This window comes from Castor canadensis, chromosome 11 (assembly GCF_047511655.1).
Source record: "Castor canadensis chromosome 11, mCasCan1.hap1v2, whole genome shotgun sequence".
Taxonomy (NCBI): domain Eukaryota; kingdom Metazoa; phylum Chordata; class Mammalia; order Rodentia; family Castoridae; genus Castor; species Castor canadensis.
Window position 1 is genome coordinate 95784524 of NC_133396.1, and position 17446 is coordinate 95801969.

Consider the following 17446-nt stretch of genomic DNA (forward strand, 5'->3'; position numbering starts at 1 on the left):
AAGTGGTTTAGGGACAGTAGAAGGCAAGTCTTGGGGAGGCTGCACAGACTTGCCAGCGAGGGACTGGCTGCTATTTGACCCATGCCAATGTTTTGTCAGCAAAGCACTCTCGCCCCAGAGTTCCCTCATCCTCAATGAAGTTCCATTCCACTCAGGTACCTGGAAGGCAGGGCCATCCCATCACATAGGGTCATGGACCCCATCACATAGGGTCAGGGCCCTCTGCGAGCCTTCTCCTTCTTTCTGGCCTATTTCTCAGCTCACAGGGCACTTTGGGTGGCCAGCCATGCTACAGTCAGTCAGAAAGCTGCACTGGCCACTTTCTTGGAGCCTCACAACACACCAGCTTTCATGGCTACTCCTCTGAAATCTTCAATTTACATACCACACTGTTGGGTCTTTCTTCTGGATCCCATCTGTCATCCTATAGACCCTCTGCTCCTCCCTGTCTGCCCCACCATTCTGACACAGCTGTTTTTCCCACTAGCCTTCACCCCTACCTCTACTGCTACCTCCTGTATGTGGACATTCATTCTGTCCCCACCATATGAGACACTATCTTGTGCCAGGCTGTGGCAGGGCTGGGTTTGTAGTAGTAATCAGAGACTACATGCTTCAGCCACATAAAGAGTGGGACATTAAACAATAACCAGGCATACACAAATGTAATTATGAATGACAGTAAGTCATATGAAAAGACAGGGTTCTGCAAGAAATACCTAATTCATTCAGCATGGGGAGGTGGAGGTGCGTGAATCAGGACAGGCATCTGAGAAGAGGTGATACTTGCATGTAGACCTGTGGATTATTCATAGTTAACCAAGTGAATCATAGGAAGAGTTCTTTCTGTACAGCATGAGCCAAGGCCCTGAGGCAGAGACTCACATGTTTGAGGAGCATAGTGGAAGCTGATGTGGATGGAGTGGTGAGAGCATGGGAGAATGTGGTATGAGATGGGGCTTGGGGGAGAAATGTGAGAAGCTAATTACGAATTTAGGTTGTATTCTGCTGGCAATAGGAAGCCTTTTAGGAATTGTACACTGGCCAGAGCCCAGGTCAACTCTCTGCCCCCACCCCAGGCAGCCAAGTGCCACAAGATAAAGCACACAGCCCTCTAGAAATCAGGAAGGATGCACCAGTCTAGGAGCCCCTCATAAAGGATCAAGAGGTGGGAATGGCCTGGCCATAGCTGGGTACCATTCAGTGAAGCTGGAAGTTGTAATGGGCATAAAACCTAACATTGCACATGCTTATTATGTGAGTCACATGACAACTCCCACTGTGCAGCTCAGGAGGCTGAGGCCCAACAGAGCTTCAATGACAAAATCATGCGGCTGAGTGGCAGACCAGAACGTGTACCTTCTCTTGTGACTCCAATGCCAGTGCTCACTTGCAGGTGTGGGGCCAATGTTCCTTCCAAGTCCCTGGACACTCCCGCAGTTTGATGCCCCCCCCACCCAGTGAAGGAAGAGTCACAAAGCTACCGATTTCAATGTGACATCTAACAAGCAGGGAAGGGAGTTCCAGAGGCTTCTGTTGTAGGCTGGCTTCCCCGCTGGCTCTCAGGCTGATGCCAGAATCATCAAAGCAGAGATGATCCATCCGGAGACAAAAGCCAGTGCCTGGAATGTTTGACAGGGATGACCAACAGCCTGAGCAGAATTGGCCCAGAGCACCTGCAGGCTGGCTTTGTGCTGGGTAACACTGACCTCTGAGCCCTCTCCCCAAGATACAGAAGGAAGCAGCAGTGGGCACCAGTGCTCTCTGTCTGCCACACCTAGCACCCCAGAACTTTCTGTGATCCGACTAATACTCATCTCACTCCTCCAGACACTGTGGTCATTTAGAGACTAATACACCTGCCAGAGCCAGGTAAAAGGCAGCTTTGTGGCCCCTCCCCACATATTGCCCTGGACATATAGGACTTGAAAAATTACTAGTAAAAGCAATTAGCCAATCGATCAACAAGCAAAGCAGATGAGAATGGGGAATGCAGACAAAGTTACTCGTAGAAACTGAAAGCAGAACACAGTCGTGTTCAGTGCCTGTCTTCTGCACTGAAGTCCCAGCTCTGACACTTACAAGCCATGCAAAACGAATGTAGACAAGTTACTTAACTTCTCTCTATCCAAGTTGCTGTGCTTGTAGACAGGTGCAATACAAATGTAAAACACCAAATAAGCTCACCATATGAAGTACCCAGCATGGCACCTGAAGGATACCCGTGCCCTGGGGGCTTCAGTGAGGACTTTGGAGGCTACAGCTCCAGTAAGTGTCCTGCCTTCATGACTGACTCCATCTGTCATCACAAGCATCGCGAAAGCTCTCTGTATCTCAATTCTTCCTTCACAAAATGGGGACAACGCTGGTAGCCATGTGGTGTATCATGGCAGATTAAAGGAAAGCAGGTATGTGATCCATTTGCATCCATGATAGCTGACAGGGCATCCCACCTGGACATGCTGCATGTAGCAACATTTACACATTCCTACAAATTTTGCAACCTCTCTGCCCTCTCATTTGGTAACAGCCAAATGAGAACAGCCATGTGAATTACATGGTTTTCCATATAGCCTCAACTCTGCTTATTGCAGACAGGTATCCCCTCTGCGTGCCAGTCAGAATTTCTACTGTCCTGCCACTAGGGCACACTCAACTGCCAGCCTCCTCGTAGCTTCTGCCATTAACTCACATTTGCCGCCCTGCTCAGCAGTGAAATGCAGCACTGCAAGAACACAAAGTAGAAAGTTAATGAAAACAATAAACTCTGATTTCAAAATCTCCACCACCAGACCACTCTACCTCCATCCTTCTGTTTTCCTGTGCCTGCCTCCCCGCCTGCCCAGCTTTCATGAACTGGCCCCTCCCCACCCTTTCCCCTTCCTCTTTGGATGTTAGTTGGTAGGAACTGGAAAGCTCTTTCTACCCACCCTCAGTGCTGTGAAAAAAATGACTACTCACAGAAGCCAGGCAGTGGCTCTAGCAGAGTCCTGTCCCTCTGTCACCCTGCCTTTCCTGGGAGCTTACCCTAGCTTTAGTATTGCTTGTATCACTTGTAGCTAGAACTAGTGCATTGGGGATAATGGAGAAGGATAATCAGGTTAGGGCACTCAGGTCCATACTGTCTGTCACAGCCATTGGTTCTGACTGTGGAGTGGCCACTGGAGCTGCTAAGCCACTGTTAGATCCCTCCCAGCACTGCCATGTCCTTGGCTTTGTGATATTGGTGAGTGTTTGGCCTGAGTCTCACTTCCCTTGTAAAAAAGAAACACATGAGCAACACACTGCCTACTTTGAGCTTGCTGTATGAAGCATTTAGTAGGATGTTTGGCACACAGTAACCTCAAGTAAATATTGGTGATGGCAGTATTAATAATACCTGACTTTTAAGGTTTCCAACCCTCTGCCTGCCTTGATCATCTCAACCTTGCTGCCACAGATGTTTTCCTCTGTGGCTCCCCTGGCCTTTCTATTGCTCCAGTAAACAGAGCTCTTTGACTTTGATGTTATTTCTTGGTCTCTAGACTTTGAACCCTTCTAGACCACTGAGGCCAAGGAGGCCCAGCCCAGACCCAATGACCCTGGATTCTCAGTCTCTTGTCACTTCTGAGCCTCACCCTTGGCAAGGGGACCCAGATCAAGGGTCTGTCAGCCTCTTCTCTGATCCTTCAGCCTTTCTACCTGTCACCTCCCAATTCTAGTCTTCCAAAACAAATGCCCCTTAGTGCATCCTGAGCCCTGAGGGCCCTTCTGTAGAGTGAGCTGGGGGGTGGGCAAGAGTGTGGGGTGGGCACCTCCTCTCATCCCCATGATAGTCAATACCTGGGGATCAGTGAACCCCACACAACTGTGGTCAGAAGAGCGAGGTTTGAGTATGATGAAAGTGGGCGTGTCCTGGTCATGGTCATTTCTCACTGGATCACTGATGCTTTGTGGACAGTTGGGCTGTCTAAAAGGCAAAAATGCAATCTGGGAACAGCAGGCTGGTGGTGCTTCACATGTCCACTCCCAAGTGTGGGCCTAGGACACTGCTCATTCATTCCCCTGATAAATATCTAGTGACTCCCTATGTGTCTTGGAGAAGACTTGACAATCATGTCTTTATCATTCCTTGACCTTGAATGATTCCCAAATCACATGGGAGGAAATCACAATCACTGCCTGAACCAGCAGCTCTGAAGAGACCTCAAATTCTAGCTACAGTTTCCAAAGCTAACACAGCTTTAGGTCCAAGTACCAAGGGTGGCAGAATGGCTCTCCTCCACTTTAGGACTGCCCAGGGCCCTCAGTCAGTCATTCTAACCCTCCATTGTTTCCCTCAGAGGCATACGACGACATTCAATTCAGCCACAGAAAACTCGTCATGTCTTTATAAGTAGTTTCATCTGCCAGTGATCTGCATTGAAGCTGTCAGACTAGAGCCAGACTGTGTCAGCAAACCACCATGGGTACATGAGGGAACCCCAAGAGGCCACTTCCAATGACTTATCAGGAGATTCTACACTAGGAATCCCACTTAGGTGACACAAGAGCAAATAAGTGAACCAGTCAGTGACAAGGCGCAAAAGGATGATATGACAGAAAAGGAGTTCAGTATCCACAGTGTCAAGGCCTTTCAAGGTCACAAGAGTCTAGATTCTGATGGGGGCTACATGGAGACGTGGATTTGGGGCTGGGATCAGGCAGTGTGCAGACAAAAGTAGTGCCTCCTTCTGCCACCTAGTACACAGGGTAGAAGCCTGACAGCCAGCAAATCTGAAACACCGATCAGGGCTCAGAGCTGCAATAGCTCCAGCTGCAGGAAGTATAGTGCAAGAGACTCAATAAGGAGCCTGGCAAGGAGAGTGATTGGGGACCCAGGCTCAGGGATGCTACCCTGAATCCCCAGTGGCCTTAGAGCCCAGGGAGAGCTAGCTGCATGGGGTCCTATCTTCTGAGAGAAGCAGCTCATCCCTGAAATCATAGCATTTTCCCTTTGTGATTTGAAAATCCCTCTCACCATCAGCACAGGGATCAAGGTCAAGGAATATAGGAACTAGCCCTAACCTTATTCATGAGGTTGTTTTTATTCTGCCTTCTTGGTTGTATAGGTGAGAAAACTGAGGGTGAAAGGCTTTGAATTAGAGAAGGTAGCTAGCCCAAAAGTCTCCCAGAAAGGCATGAACAGCATGTAGCTTCTACAGCAGGTACTTTTAGGCTAGGAACCCTTGCCCCATAAAATCATCCTGAAATGCATGTCTGGATGGGTATGCACATGCACGTGTGTGTGTGTGTGTGTGTGTGTGTGTGTGTGTGTGTGTCTTGTAGGTCCTCTGTGTTAGCCACAAAATCTACACAATATTGAAAACAAAGTAGGCATCCAGAAAAAAACATGAAAAAAAAACCACGTGAAAGTGCTTTCCTAGGTGTTTCTCTTTCTATTTCAGTGTCCCCACTAAGCAAAAGAAGGAAGACTATCTCTCCTCCTGTTACCTGGTCAGTATGAAAGGGAAATACTCCATTCTCACACACAAGAAGGAAAGGTTCCTCTGAAAAAGCTCAGGTCTCCACACTAGTTTGAAAAGAGCAATATACACAAACTATACTGATGGCTCAGGCCCTTAATCCTAGCGACTTGGGAGGCTCAGATGGAGAAGCATCACGATTTGAGGCCAGCCAGGAAAGGGAGTTTGGGAGATCCCATCTCAACCAATAGCTGGGTCTGGTGGCAAGCACCTATACAGAAGGCTGAGATCAGGAGGATCATGATTCAAGGCCAGCCTGGCAAAAACGCTTTGTAAGATCGCATCCCAGTGAAAAAAGCTGGGCATGGTGGCATGCACCTATCATGTCAGCAATTTGAGGAGTCTTAAAGTAGGAGGATCAATGTCCAGGCTGCCCTGGACAAAAAGCGAGACCCTATCTCCAAAATGACTAGAGTAAAAAGGGCTGGAGGTGTGGCTCAAACAGTGGGTGTGCCTAGCAGTGCAAAGCCCTGCTTTCAAACCCCAGTACCACCAAAAAGGGGAGGAAAAACAAGAGCAACACACATAATATTTTCCATTTATAAAGCACCTATTATGTGCCAGGCACTGTTTCCTCTAGTCCCACCCCACACTTGGATGTGAGCTGTGCTTTGCTCCTGTGGGAGGGCAACTGGCCCATCACTTCAGATGGGCTAGAAGCTCCTTAAGTATGGGGAAAAGACCCCTCTCTGCTTGGCACAAGTCTCCATGCATGCTAAAGAGCCAAAAGGGCTTTGCTACAAGGCCAGTGGGCATGCCTGCCCTGTAGGCATGAGTAAGCCAGCTCCCATGTGCAAGGCTGCCCAGTTTCTGCAGCCTCTCTGGGAGAGGAAAGGCACATAACTCCAAGAAACTCAGAATTGGAGTCAGAGGCAAACCATCCTCAGACATGACCCAGAAAACTGTCCACCAAACGGACACCTCTGGGCTGTCAAAAGGAAACAAGTCAGCCGGAACTCTCAGCTCACAGCCAAGACATCTGCCTTCCACATAGTGAAGATAAATTCGTCATAAGATGGTGTGTCCAGTGGTAGGGAAGTGGTGTAAACAGAGTGAGGAGGTGGGCAACGAGAGAAGTCTCCACTTGAACATGGGGCCTCTTCCAAGGCTCATGACTCTTGGAAAACACTGGAAATTATCTTTTCTACCATGGGGAAAAATATGTCTCCTTCTGTGCCAGAAAGGAAAGGATGTGGTCAGAAAGGAAGGGAGCGGAAGGGGAGGTGGGAGGAGAGTATTTACAGGCTTTTTGGAGTCTGACATAAATGGTGCAGAATGAGGAAAATCCTAATTTTAAAACTTACTCTGTAATCATGGTGCAAACCATCTTGAGAATTGGGATGTGTGCCAGGGCCAAGGCTGGGAATTGGTGTCTGAAGGGCTGAGTGGCTGTCCAGAGGCAAAGGGGTTCATGACTCACTAAGTGACACAAGGCCTGCCTTAGTTTCCCTCCAACTTCCCCCACCTCCTACCACAGCCCTCCGCCCAAACCAGAGCATAGCCACACCTGCTCCAGGCCTCTCCTGTGTTCCCTTCCCCACCATGGACTGTTGCCAGCTCATCTTAGGGAGGAGTTTGGAGGGCGAGGTGCCAAAGTTGGAAATGATACTGAGCTCTCCTCTATGGTAGACGGAGAAAAGCCTGAATTCTCAGAGCAAGTGGCGTTGTCTTTAACTAAACTTTTCCACATTCCTGAATGGTAACTCCTTAGGTTCCAGCTATGAAGACTAAGAGAGAAAGTAGGAGCTTCTTTCCCACCCTTTAAACACAGCACAGTTAACTCCACAGTCAGTATTCCTTTAAAGAGCAGGCTCTCACTGTGGTTAGACCACAAACTCTGAACAGTGCCAGCATGCAGAAGTTACAAGTCAGTTCTGATGGGGTGATGGTATCAGAACTGATCCTCAGCTTCAGAACTGGAGCAGGGTCTTGGAGGTCCCCTGCTGTGCCTACATTTACTCTTTAGTTGATGGATTTTGGAAATGTAAGGGTGAGAGGCTAGGGAGGAACCTGGTTAGCCAGGGAGAAGCACTTGGTCCAAAACGTTTCAATATTTTAACAACTGGTATAGCTATAGCGGAGTGTATCGCTGTTACTATTTTTCAGAGCTTTGTGGCCTTTTAGTAAGTAGCAAGGAGACACAGTGAGAAAGCAAATGATTTAGAATCAGACCTTGGGTTTGCCATTCAGTTCTGCCCCTCACTTTCTGCATGACCTTGAGTCAGGTCTTTTCTAAACAATGGGAAGCAGAATGATACCCAACTCACACGACTGATGTACCAAGTAGATGTGATACTGTTTGTGAGAGTACTTTGTAATGTTGAGACTAAATAGGTATGAGTAAAAACACACAACAAAAGACAATATTCTGGACTGGAACTAACCAGGGTTTCAGAGATGGGCATCCAGATGTCCCACCTCTGCCTGTCCTTATCATTTGTCAGCTCTGGGATAAGAATATACAAGCCTGGGTACCATATTTCTAAATTTTTTAAAGTTATAAGTCAAACTAGCAGAATGTGAAATCAAATAAATTCTATCCTCCTACTTAGAGATATGTTTATGCCTTTATCAGAACTATAGGCAAGGTTTGAATTTAGAATTCTTAAACTCCTCAAACTTCTGTGCCAGAATGTGGCAGCATGGGAACAGCTGACGCTCAGCCCCGCCCTGCACCCTGGTGAGAGGTATGCAACATTGTACATATGCACATGGACAACTGACATGTATGCCCAAACTCCATGAATAACCCTGACAAACAGCCACCCCTTGGGCCCAAAAGTGCACCTACAGTGGAGTAGACTGTCCATAGGAAGACAGACCAGGAAAGGGCTCGCATGGCTCCAGAGGCATGTTTAGGGTCATTTGTGCTGGGAATACTGAGATCCCAGGTATGCAGAGGGTGGTGTAGGAGGAGGGACCACATCTTCTGAGCCCCTGACTCCTTGTCCAATGAGGAAGGCCATGGCCAGAAAACACCAGAGTGGGCCCCTTGAAAGTATAAGGCTAGGCCAGGGCTCCTCTTACCTGGGACTAAGGACAACATCATCCTGAATCTCAAGCTCTCCCTACAAGTTCTCAGGTTTGAAACCATCAGCTATGGTCTCTTGCCTCCCATCCCACACTCTGTTGGGGGAACATTAGTATCAGTAGAGCCACTGAACAGCTGCTCATACCCTGCTTTCAAGAATGTTGACACCAGCCCCTCCCCACCCAACTCCTCAATGACTGCAGGGCTTCAGGGCAAGCAAAGTAGATTCTTCTCAGAAAGGTTGCTCTGCCCCTCGTGGGCACTGTTAGCCTTGCTGGGTCTTGGTGGAGCCTGGGCCTTAACCCAGAGACTGCTCTTTTGAATGAAATGCTTAGCATGAGCTTATGTGATTGAGATTTGCCTTTTCTAAAACTGGGCTGCAGAAAGCATGAAGGTTGCAATAATCAATGTTTTCATTATTAGGACCATTGGCGAGTCCATTAGCTGTGAGCTTTGGGTCAATGACTGATTGTCTAAAATGAAAACACTGTTTATCACAGGAGAAAGGTTGTGTGAAAAGACAAGGGATAAGATAATAACTAATATTGATCAAGTGTGTTATAGTTTACAAAGTATTTGCTCACACACCATCACTTCATTTGATCCTTGTAATAGCTCTGAGATGTAGGGAAGCCTGAAGTTGTTTTTCTTTCCATTTTACACATGAGGAGCCTGAGGCTGACAGGAGGAACAGCCAGCTCTTCACTTGTCTCCTGAGGGCAGTTTTGGTACTTCCTCTGTTTCATGCACCAAAGACTTCAAGAAAGAAGGGTTGAGATTGAAGGGCTTCACTGAGCTCAAAGGAGTTCTTCCCATAAGTGTGGTACAGTAGAAAAGGCAGGGTTTGAGGTTGGAGAGTTCTAGGTTTATGTCTTAGCATTGCCCCATCTATGTGACTTTAGACAATTTACTCTGAGCTTCTTTTCCTTATGTGTGAGTAGAGTACAGTCCCTGCCTCATGTGTTACAGCCAAGTGCTTGCACAAGGAAGTTTTCAGTAACTGTTAGTTTCCTTATTTCCCTAACCCTGTTCTCATCTCTGCTACTTATTAATATCTAATTATCAATGCCATTTGCTTTGTGCCACACACACTGCTAAGTATTTCCCATTCATTATGTCACTTAATTCTCACACCAAGTATATCGAGTGCTATTAACACCCTATTTTATGGATGGGAAACTGGTACATAAAGTGCAAGTAACTTGTCCAAGTTCACAAAGCTAGTAAGTGGCAACACTGAGTTTAAAAACCCAGGCAGTCTGGCTCCAGAAATCATGTTTGAGGCCATTAATCTTAACCAGTTTTCTACCTTATCTCTTTTTTCCTTTCATTGTCAAACTTTCTAAAGCATTTCCTAAACTGCAGTTGTTTCTTGTGGTTGCTCATTCCCTCCATAACCCATTACAGAATGGCCTCCACTAGCCTATCTGTACCAAGGTCTTAATAATTAACAAATCCAATGGCATTTTCTTAATCCCACTCTCTTTGATTTCTGTGACTTTCAACACTGTCAATTCCCTAAAATTCTCTTGACTTTGAAAACTAGTTCTTCCCCTTCTCTCAATACTTCTCTGTTTTGCAGACTTCTCTTTCACTCTGCCCATCTAAACAAGCGTCCAAACATCTCTCTTGTCCTCAAAGCACCTGAGCACTAACTGATCCTCTCCAACAGATGGCTGACTAGTACCCATCTCTAGCCCTGACTTCTCCTGAGCTCCAGACCTAACTTTACAACAATCTCATAGCCAGTGTCTGCCTGTCTTTTCAACTCCACAAAAGTAGCACATCCAAATTGAAAACATGGTTTCCTTACATCTTTCACTTCAGATCAGTTCAATACTTAACTTATTCAACAAATAATTTTCAGTCCTTCTGTGTGTCAGGTATTAGAAATATAACAATGAATAGTATATGTATGCTTAGAATACATTTGGGAAGTAGAATGAGGGGAGACAGACCACTAGCAAAGTAATGTTTATAGTATATTTGAAGGTGAGTTATTACAAAGGTAGATGGAGAAAAAAATGAAGCACAGTCAGCGGTTAGGGAAGGATGAGCAGATGGTTGCAATTTTAAAGGTGTTTACCGGGAAAGGTTGCAGTAAGAACATAGTATTTGAATCAGGAATGATGGAGTCAAGAGAGCAGGACTTTCAGATGTTTGAGGGAAGAATGCTTTGGGTGAAATGAAAAATAAGGGCAAAGGTCCTGAGATGGATGCTATTTGACATGCCCCATGAACAGCACAGAGGCCAGACTGGGCAAGAAGGAGAGAAAGGGAGATGGGGTCAGAAAGGAAATTAGGGCCACATAGACCGTTTCAAGAACTTGGACTTTTCTTGAGCAGTTTATGAGGCAGGAACACATTTGAACGAAAGAGTGACATGATTTTACTATGTTTAAAAAAAGATCACTGTGGCATCAAAGTTGAAAATACAGGGGCAAAGGACCTGGAGGTATTGACAAGGAAACCGTAAGGAGGTTGTTGTGATAATCCAGGTGAGACAATCAGCTTGGTCCAAGGTAGTGGTGATGGAAATGGTGGGAAGAAGTCATAATAGGTTTGGCTAGTCCCAAGATCAAGCCATCCCTTAACTATGTAGACCTTGAGTCCTAGAGCTGTAGAAGGGAAACTGTCTCAGACTTGAGGAAATTCTGAAACAGTAGCTGCAGAAGAGGACTGCAGTCTGGATAGAACCAAAGTGTTGCCTCCAAGGTCACTATGCTCGGGGTTACACTTGGCCAGATGTCTTTGTTGCAATGTGATAACTAAGAAGGGTACATGACTTCTCTGTTATAGAGAATCCACCTAGAAAAGGCACAGGAGTGTACTTTAACTGTATTATCTTCATTTTAAAAAGAAAACTTGGAATCAAACTAAGTTTTGTGATTTTCCTACCATACTGACCTCTAACCCGTGGGCCCAAGTCTCTGCTCATGGTTCTGGGTAGGAAAATGGAGACAAAAATATGAACTGCAAAATCTCTATGGACAAAGTAATTGAATTGGCCAGCAAAATAGTCCTGAAAAACAGAGTTGTAACAGAATAAAAACATATCCTCTTGAAACTAGATTCTGTAGGTAATATGCCACAGTTGGCACCGTGTTCTGGATGCTGGAAATACCTATCTTCCAGTCACACAGAAGAACACAAAGTGTCTGGTCACTAACCAAAATAAAAAAACAGAAGTTAGGCAATACAGAAAATAAATGCTTGATTTCTGCTAAACTGTCTTAGCCCGTTGGGTGCAGGCTTAGTGTCTACAGTGTGGCCATTCCATGTACCTGACAATCAGATCAGGTCTCCATTCAATCTCTGACCCTTGCATTATCACTCAAACAACTCTTGCTCCCTTTCATACAGTAAGAAGTGACTACAGAATGATCTGGAAGCCACCGCTAGCACAGCTACACTACCATGTATAGCAAAATGAGCTCTCTGACTCTATAGCAGGTCAATGCCTATTACTTAGCTTCTGACAACCATGATACACTACAATTATTCCCAGCATTTATCAAGGGCATGAAGACAAAAGAACAAGCTCTTGCAGCTGTGGGCTTACCTCCTCCCCCGGCGGTCTAGTCCTCCCTTCACTTATGATGGGCTGACTGACATAGGAAATGTGAAGGGCTGTGGGGGAAGCCAGCAGCAGAGGACGGTGACTCCATATCCCCATGTGAGGTAAGGGATGCTGAGATGCTATCATCAGCATCAACTTGACTGTCTAACTCTCTAATAGGCCATTTGGATAAAGCCCTACAGGAGCTTTCATCACTTCCTAGGAGGAAAAACTATACCAAACAAGGCCACCACCTCTTCGCTGATGAATGAAACAGTCACCTTTTCTTTCTTTAATTAATAAAATCTTAAGCTTTAGTACCAATCGTCATTCCTGGTTCCAGAACTGGAAATATAGAGAATGACTTTATTAGGGTCCTGTCTAGTCCTATTGCTGCCCTAAGAGCTACTATCTTTTTGGACAGCCTGAGTCTGCTCCACTCTGGCCTCCTCCAGTACCATTTAAGGGTACTTGGAAGTGGTGTGATATATGGCCAAAAGCATAGACGTTGAGGCAAACAATGTCCAACTCACCCTCTTACAATCACAGCATATTTGACATGTACTTCAGCGTCTTTAAGCTTCTATTCCTTCATGTGAAAAATGTAAATAAGTCAGCTATATTATGGGATGTTTTGAACACTAACTGAGACAACGAAGTACTTAGTACAGCAGTTGGAATAGAGTAAGCACTCCATAAATGCCAGCTATTATTATTATGTGCCACAGTCCATGGTGGGGGTGGGGAAGAAATAAAGGCTAAGAATGGGTCACATACCCTCCTCCCTCCTTCTTGTATAAAAGGTTGGGAGACAGTCAGGAAGAATGGGCAGGTACCCAGAATATCAAGCTTGCCAAACTAAACAATGAGCTTCAGGTTGGACTTGAAGCCAATGGGAGAGCAGTGTATCAGAGACCATGTGTACCAGCCTCTGGTACAACTTCCAAAAGTCAGATAGCTTCCAGAGGTGACTACTGTCTCCTTGTATGATCCTTTTCTATATTTTTTTCTGAGTGCTGGATTGACTGATGGTTAGAATATAAACAACCTTCTTTATCAAGTGAAAATTCTGTTATTGTGATTTTTCTAAGAAATTAGTATATCCTTTAACTTTGCTTCTTTTTGCCCTCTCTTCTACTTAATGTCAACCATGACCTCTTCTCAAATAACAAACCTTACACACACTCATACTTCCCCCAAGAAAGCAATTCTTGCAATGGATTATCTCTAAACTGCTGGTTACCATCATCCCAACTGGTTGATGCTTCTTTGAGAGTTTACAACTGCCTCTTTGAGGTTCTTGCTTTCAATTGGGTCAGCTTTGGTTTTATTTAACTTGTTTTGGCATTGCTTTTTCATTTCTGTTTTGATTTGTTCCCATTTAATCCTGAAACAGCACAGCATAGAACTTTTTGGCCTAAATTCCCCTCTGAACTTCCCGTTTTGCCCAAATTATCTATGTTAGTAAGTGGTGGGCACCTCTCCAGCTTTTGAAAAATTCATTCAGCCTCTGCTTTTCTTGTGCATCTCTTCTACTTTGACAGGTCAAGCTGGGAACTGCCTGACTTGAGGGAAGGGAGAGTAAAAGCCATCAGTGACTCAGATGGGGTGAGCTACCCTTGGTACGGGAACACCACAGAAACTGTGACCCTGGTTGGCCCTACCAACAAGATCTCCAGGTTTTCCGTCAGCATGAATGACAACTTCTACCCCAGTGTGACATGGGCAGTGCCAGTGAGTGACAGCAACGTGCCACTACTCACAAGAATCAAGAGGGACCAAAGTTTCACTACCTGGCTAGTGGCCATGAACACCACCACAAAAGAGAAGATCATTCTGCAGACCATCAAGTGGAGGATGAGAGTGGACATTGAGGTGGACCCTCTTCAGCTACTGGGACAACGGGCCCGGCTGGTGGGCAGGACTCAGCAGGAGCAGCCTCGGATCCTGAGCCGAATGGAGCCCATCCCCCCAAACGCACTAGTGAAACCTAATGCCAACGATGCCCAGGTCCTCATGTGGAGACCCAAGCGGGGGCCACCTCTGGTTGTGATACCTCCAAAGTAGAAGCCGACTGGCTGACTGTGTGGAGCACATGCCACTGAGACACACAGTGAGGTTGCCAGGGGTGGCAGGAGCCAAACTGAGTTTCTGAGCCAAAGCAGACCTCTCGGTTTGCCAGCCTTTGCAGCTACTTGTGAAGAGTAGAGCTGCTCCTTGGGTGGTAGAACCATATCCTTACGAAAAGCCCTGTCCTTTTAGGAATAAAAATCACTAATTTGACAGACTTGCTGTGATTACCATGCAAGTAGCCATATTTTGGAGCTGACCAGGATGATTCTTTTATTTGAACTCTTGACCGTCTCTTTCCTGTGAGATGCAGGGGATGGAAATGAAACAAAACAGTGCCTGTGGCAAATGCTGCTTCCCAACCAATTAGAAGTAGGAGTGAAAACATCCGCACCAGGTGCTCGTAAGACAGTCCCTCTGTCTGACTGAAGGGTGCTGGGGAAGTGGGTAGAATGAAAGTCCAGTGGTGAAAGATGATGGGGTGATGGGGAGAAGAAAGAATAAGTTATTACATATTAGTAGCTGTGCATTTATTAGTTGATTTCAGATTGTCAACACACTCACTGGAATGAAAGGGAACACTTAGGAAACTGGAGAAATAGTGGAATTTGCTCCATTCAGAGGGAGGAGAACCCCCTAGGAACTGTCCAAGGTGCTGATGCCAACTAACCAATGGAGAGTCACAGGTTCCATCTACCCACCTCTTTCCAGATTACTCATTCAAAGTATTTTTAGTCACAGTATTTGCATATGTAGTTCCTATATTGTGTGGTAGCTAAGATATTTAGGTCCCTTGCCATGTTTTTACACAACCCTAATTTTACACATAAGATTTATAAGTCAGAAATTTATGCAGGGTTTCAAAACCATTCTGACAAATAAGAATAGTATTTTCATTCTTTTTGTTTTTAGTTTCTGAATGATTTGAACACATGAAATTCACACTTCTATCCATGCACACACACTAAGATTCATATAACATAATAACTAGAAGATTTGCTAACAGTGCCTACATATGAACCCATGGCCTTTGTGCATACATAGTACATACACTGTATATCCATAGGTTAATTTTAGCTCTGTTTCACAGAATTTCAGCTTTAACTGCTTGATTATTTGTGAAAAAGTACTTCCTAAGATAACTTCTGAGTTCTTTAATGAAAATCTGAGCTGTGAGTTTGTATGGCTGAAATCCAACCAATAAAGATGGGGGAGGCCAGGTTTCCTTTAGTCAGACCAATATAAAACTTTTTAAAGAGTCTTTACAATAATATTTCCAGTCCTTCCAGCTTAACACATATCCCCACAAGAAGAGTACTTCCCTATATTCTCAACAGTGCAGATTGTGAGATACGTATTTTTTCTTGTCCAAAAACTCCCTAGGCAGACTAATTATAAAATTCCCACAATGTCATTGTATATTTAATGAGTAGATACTGAAACCTAATTTGAAAAGTATGAGAGTTCAAGTCCAAAGCAATTATATTACAGTCCTGTGGTTGGCTCCAAAGATCTGTCTTCTACCAGAGTTTAGGGATGGAGAACGAAAACAGGAGAACTTATTTATTACTTTTATTAAAAATGCAATTTACCCTAATTTCTCTGAGGTTCTAGTCCCAGGGGATGATACTTGCTTACATAAGAGTGTTATCAGGCCCACTCCAAATTTTGTAATGTTAACCTCCTACCCCAACCACAAAACCACTTTTTTATAGATTAGTTACTGATGCCAAGTTATTTATAGCAACACATTAATGACACATCAGTGACTCAAAGAATACCTGGAAACATTCCATTTAGATATAATTCAGTTGCTACATTTGGATTTCCCTTTCCCTTCCCACACTTCCTTATTTTATGGGAAAGGTAGCCCCAGAGAGCTCCACAACTGATGTTATAAAGCTGCTTATTTTCCATGCCAATATCAGAAACAGCAGTCTTTCTTAGATCGAATTAGATGCCATCGTTATAGGATTCTGGGGAGAGATTCCAGAATCTAATCCATGTAGCCCCACTTTAAGAAAAGCTTGTATTTAAAATCTAAAATTATAACAGATTAATGAGAAAGGGTTACATTACAAAATCCTATGCAAGGTTTCAGTCTTGAAATTTCTATAGGTCATTAAAATCAGATATGACTTACATAAGTATATTACACATAACATAATTTTTCAGAGACATAGCTGCACTTATTAAGCAAGGTGTAACATACTTGCCTAGACTTGTTCCCCCTAAAAAAGAAAAAAAAAACATACTTTTCAGTTTTAAAAGAAATTACTTCAAGGCATCTGGGAAATTATGTAACAAAAAATGAGAAAATAGATAGGAAAGGGCTTATAAAAGTTAAAGCCACTATGCAAATATACATTACGACTATTGTTATTTGATATTATTGTGAACGCTACAGTCTGGTCTCTCAGTTCTGAAATCAGCCTGGCAGAACACTCTAGTGCCCTGTAGCCAATTATTTTAAAGTTATCATTGTTTTACAAGGAAATGACCCCTTTTCTCCCTGTGATCTGTGGATCATTACCTTTTAGCTTAGTCAGGATATTGCTAAATGAAAGGCTGTCTTACAAAAGAGAATTAACCTTGAAATTCCTGTTGAGGTCACCTGCATCCTCCCATCACCTTCCTTCCCTGGGGAATGCCTGGGTCTGACACTATGTCTCATCAGATTAAAGGGGCACACACACACACACACACACACACACACACACACACACAGGTTTTCTTGGTGGAGAGAGAGTTTTGAGTTCCCATGTATGAAAGAGCACTTATTTGATCAAACCTTAGTTAGTTTTGTTTGTTTAGGGATTTTTTTTCATGGTACTGGGGTTTGAACTCAAGGCCTCACACTTGCTACTCATGTGCTCTACCATTTGAGCCAAGCCTCCAGCCCTTTTTGCCTTCGTTAATTTTTCTATAGTTTTTGTCTGGGGTTGGCTTTGGACCACAGTCCTCCTGCCTATACATCCCAGTAGCTAGGATATAGGTACACACCACCATGACATTTTTTTTTTTGCCCAATATAGCCTCAGACTTCAATCCTCCTAATCCCCTCCTCCAGAGTAGTTTGGATTACAGACATGAACCACCACACCTGGCCCAAATCTTAGTTTCTTAAATCAGGTCACCTTTAAGATCTTTCAGTCTATGATTTTGAAGGATATTAGGGCCCATTTAAATTATCTATTCAGGGTCGCATACCTAATCAGCATAGGCCAAGAGAAGTCTGTGGGTCTCCCAAATCTTATCCGAGTATGGTCACATTACCTGGGG

General features: G+C 44.6%; 1 protein-coding gene across 1 annotated transcript in view; it reads left to right on the top strand.

The window, feature by feature from the left end:
- Positions 1–17446, top strand: part of Fam78b (family with sequence similarity 78 member B) — an 87796-nt gene that overhangs the window by 60420 nt on the left and 9930 nt on the right. The window contains exon 2 of the mRNA XM_074047601.1: positions 13639–14561. Coding sequence (XP_073903702.1) covers positions 13639–14161 — 523 coding nt within the window. The 3' untranslated portion in view covers positions 14162–14561. The remainder of the gene's footprint in view (positions 1–13638; positions 14562–17446) is intronic.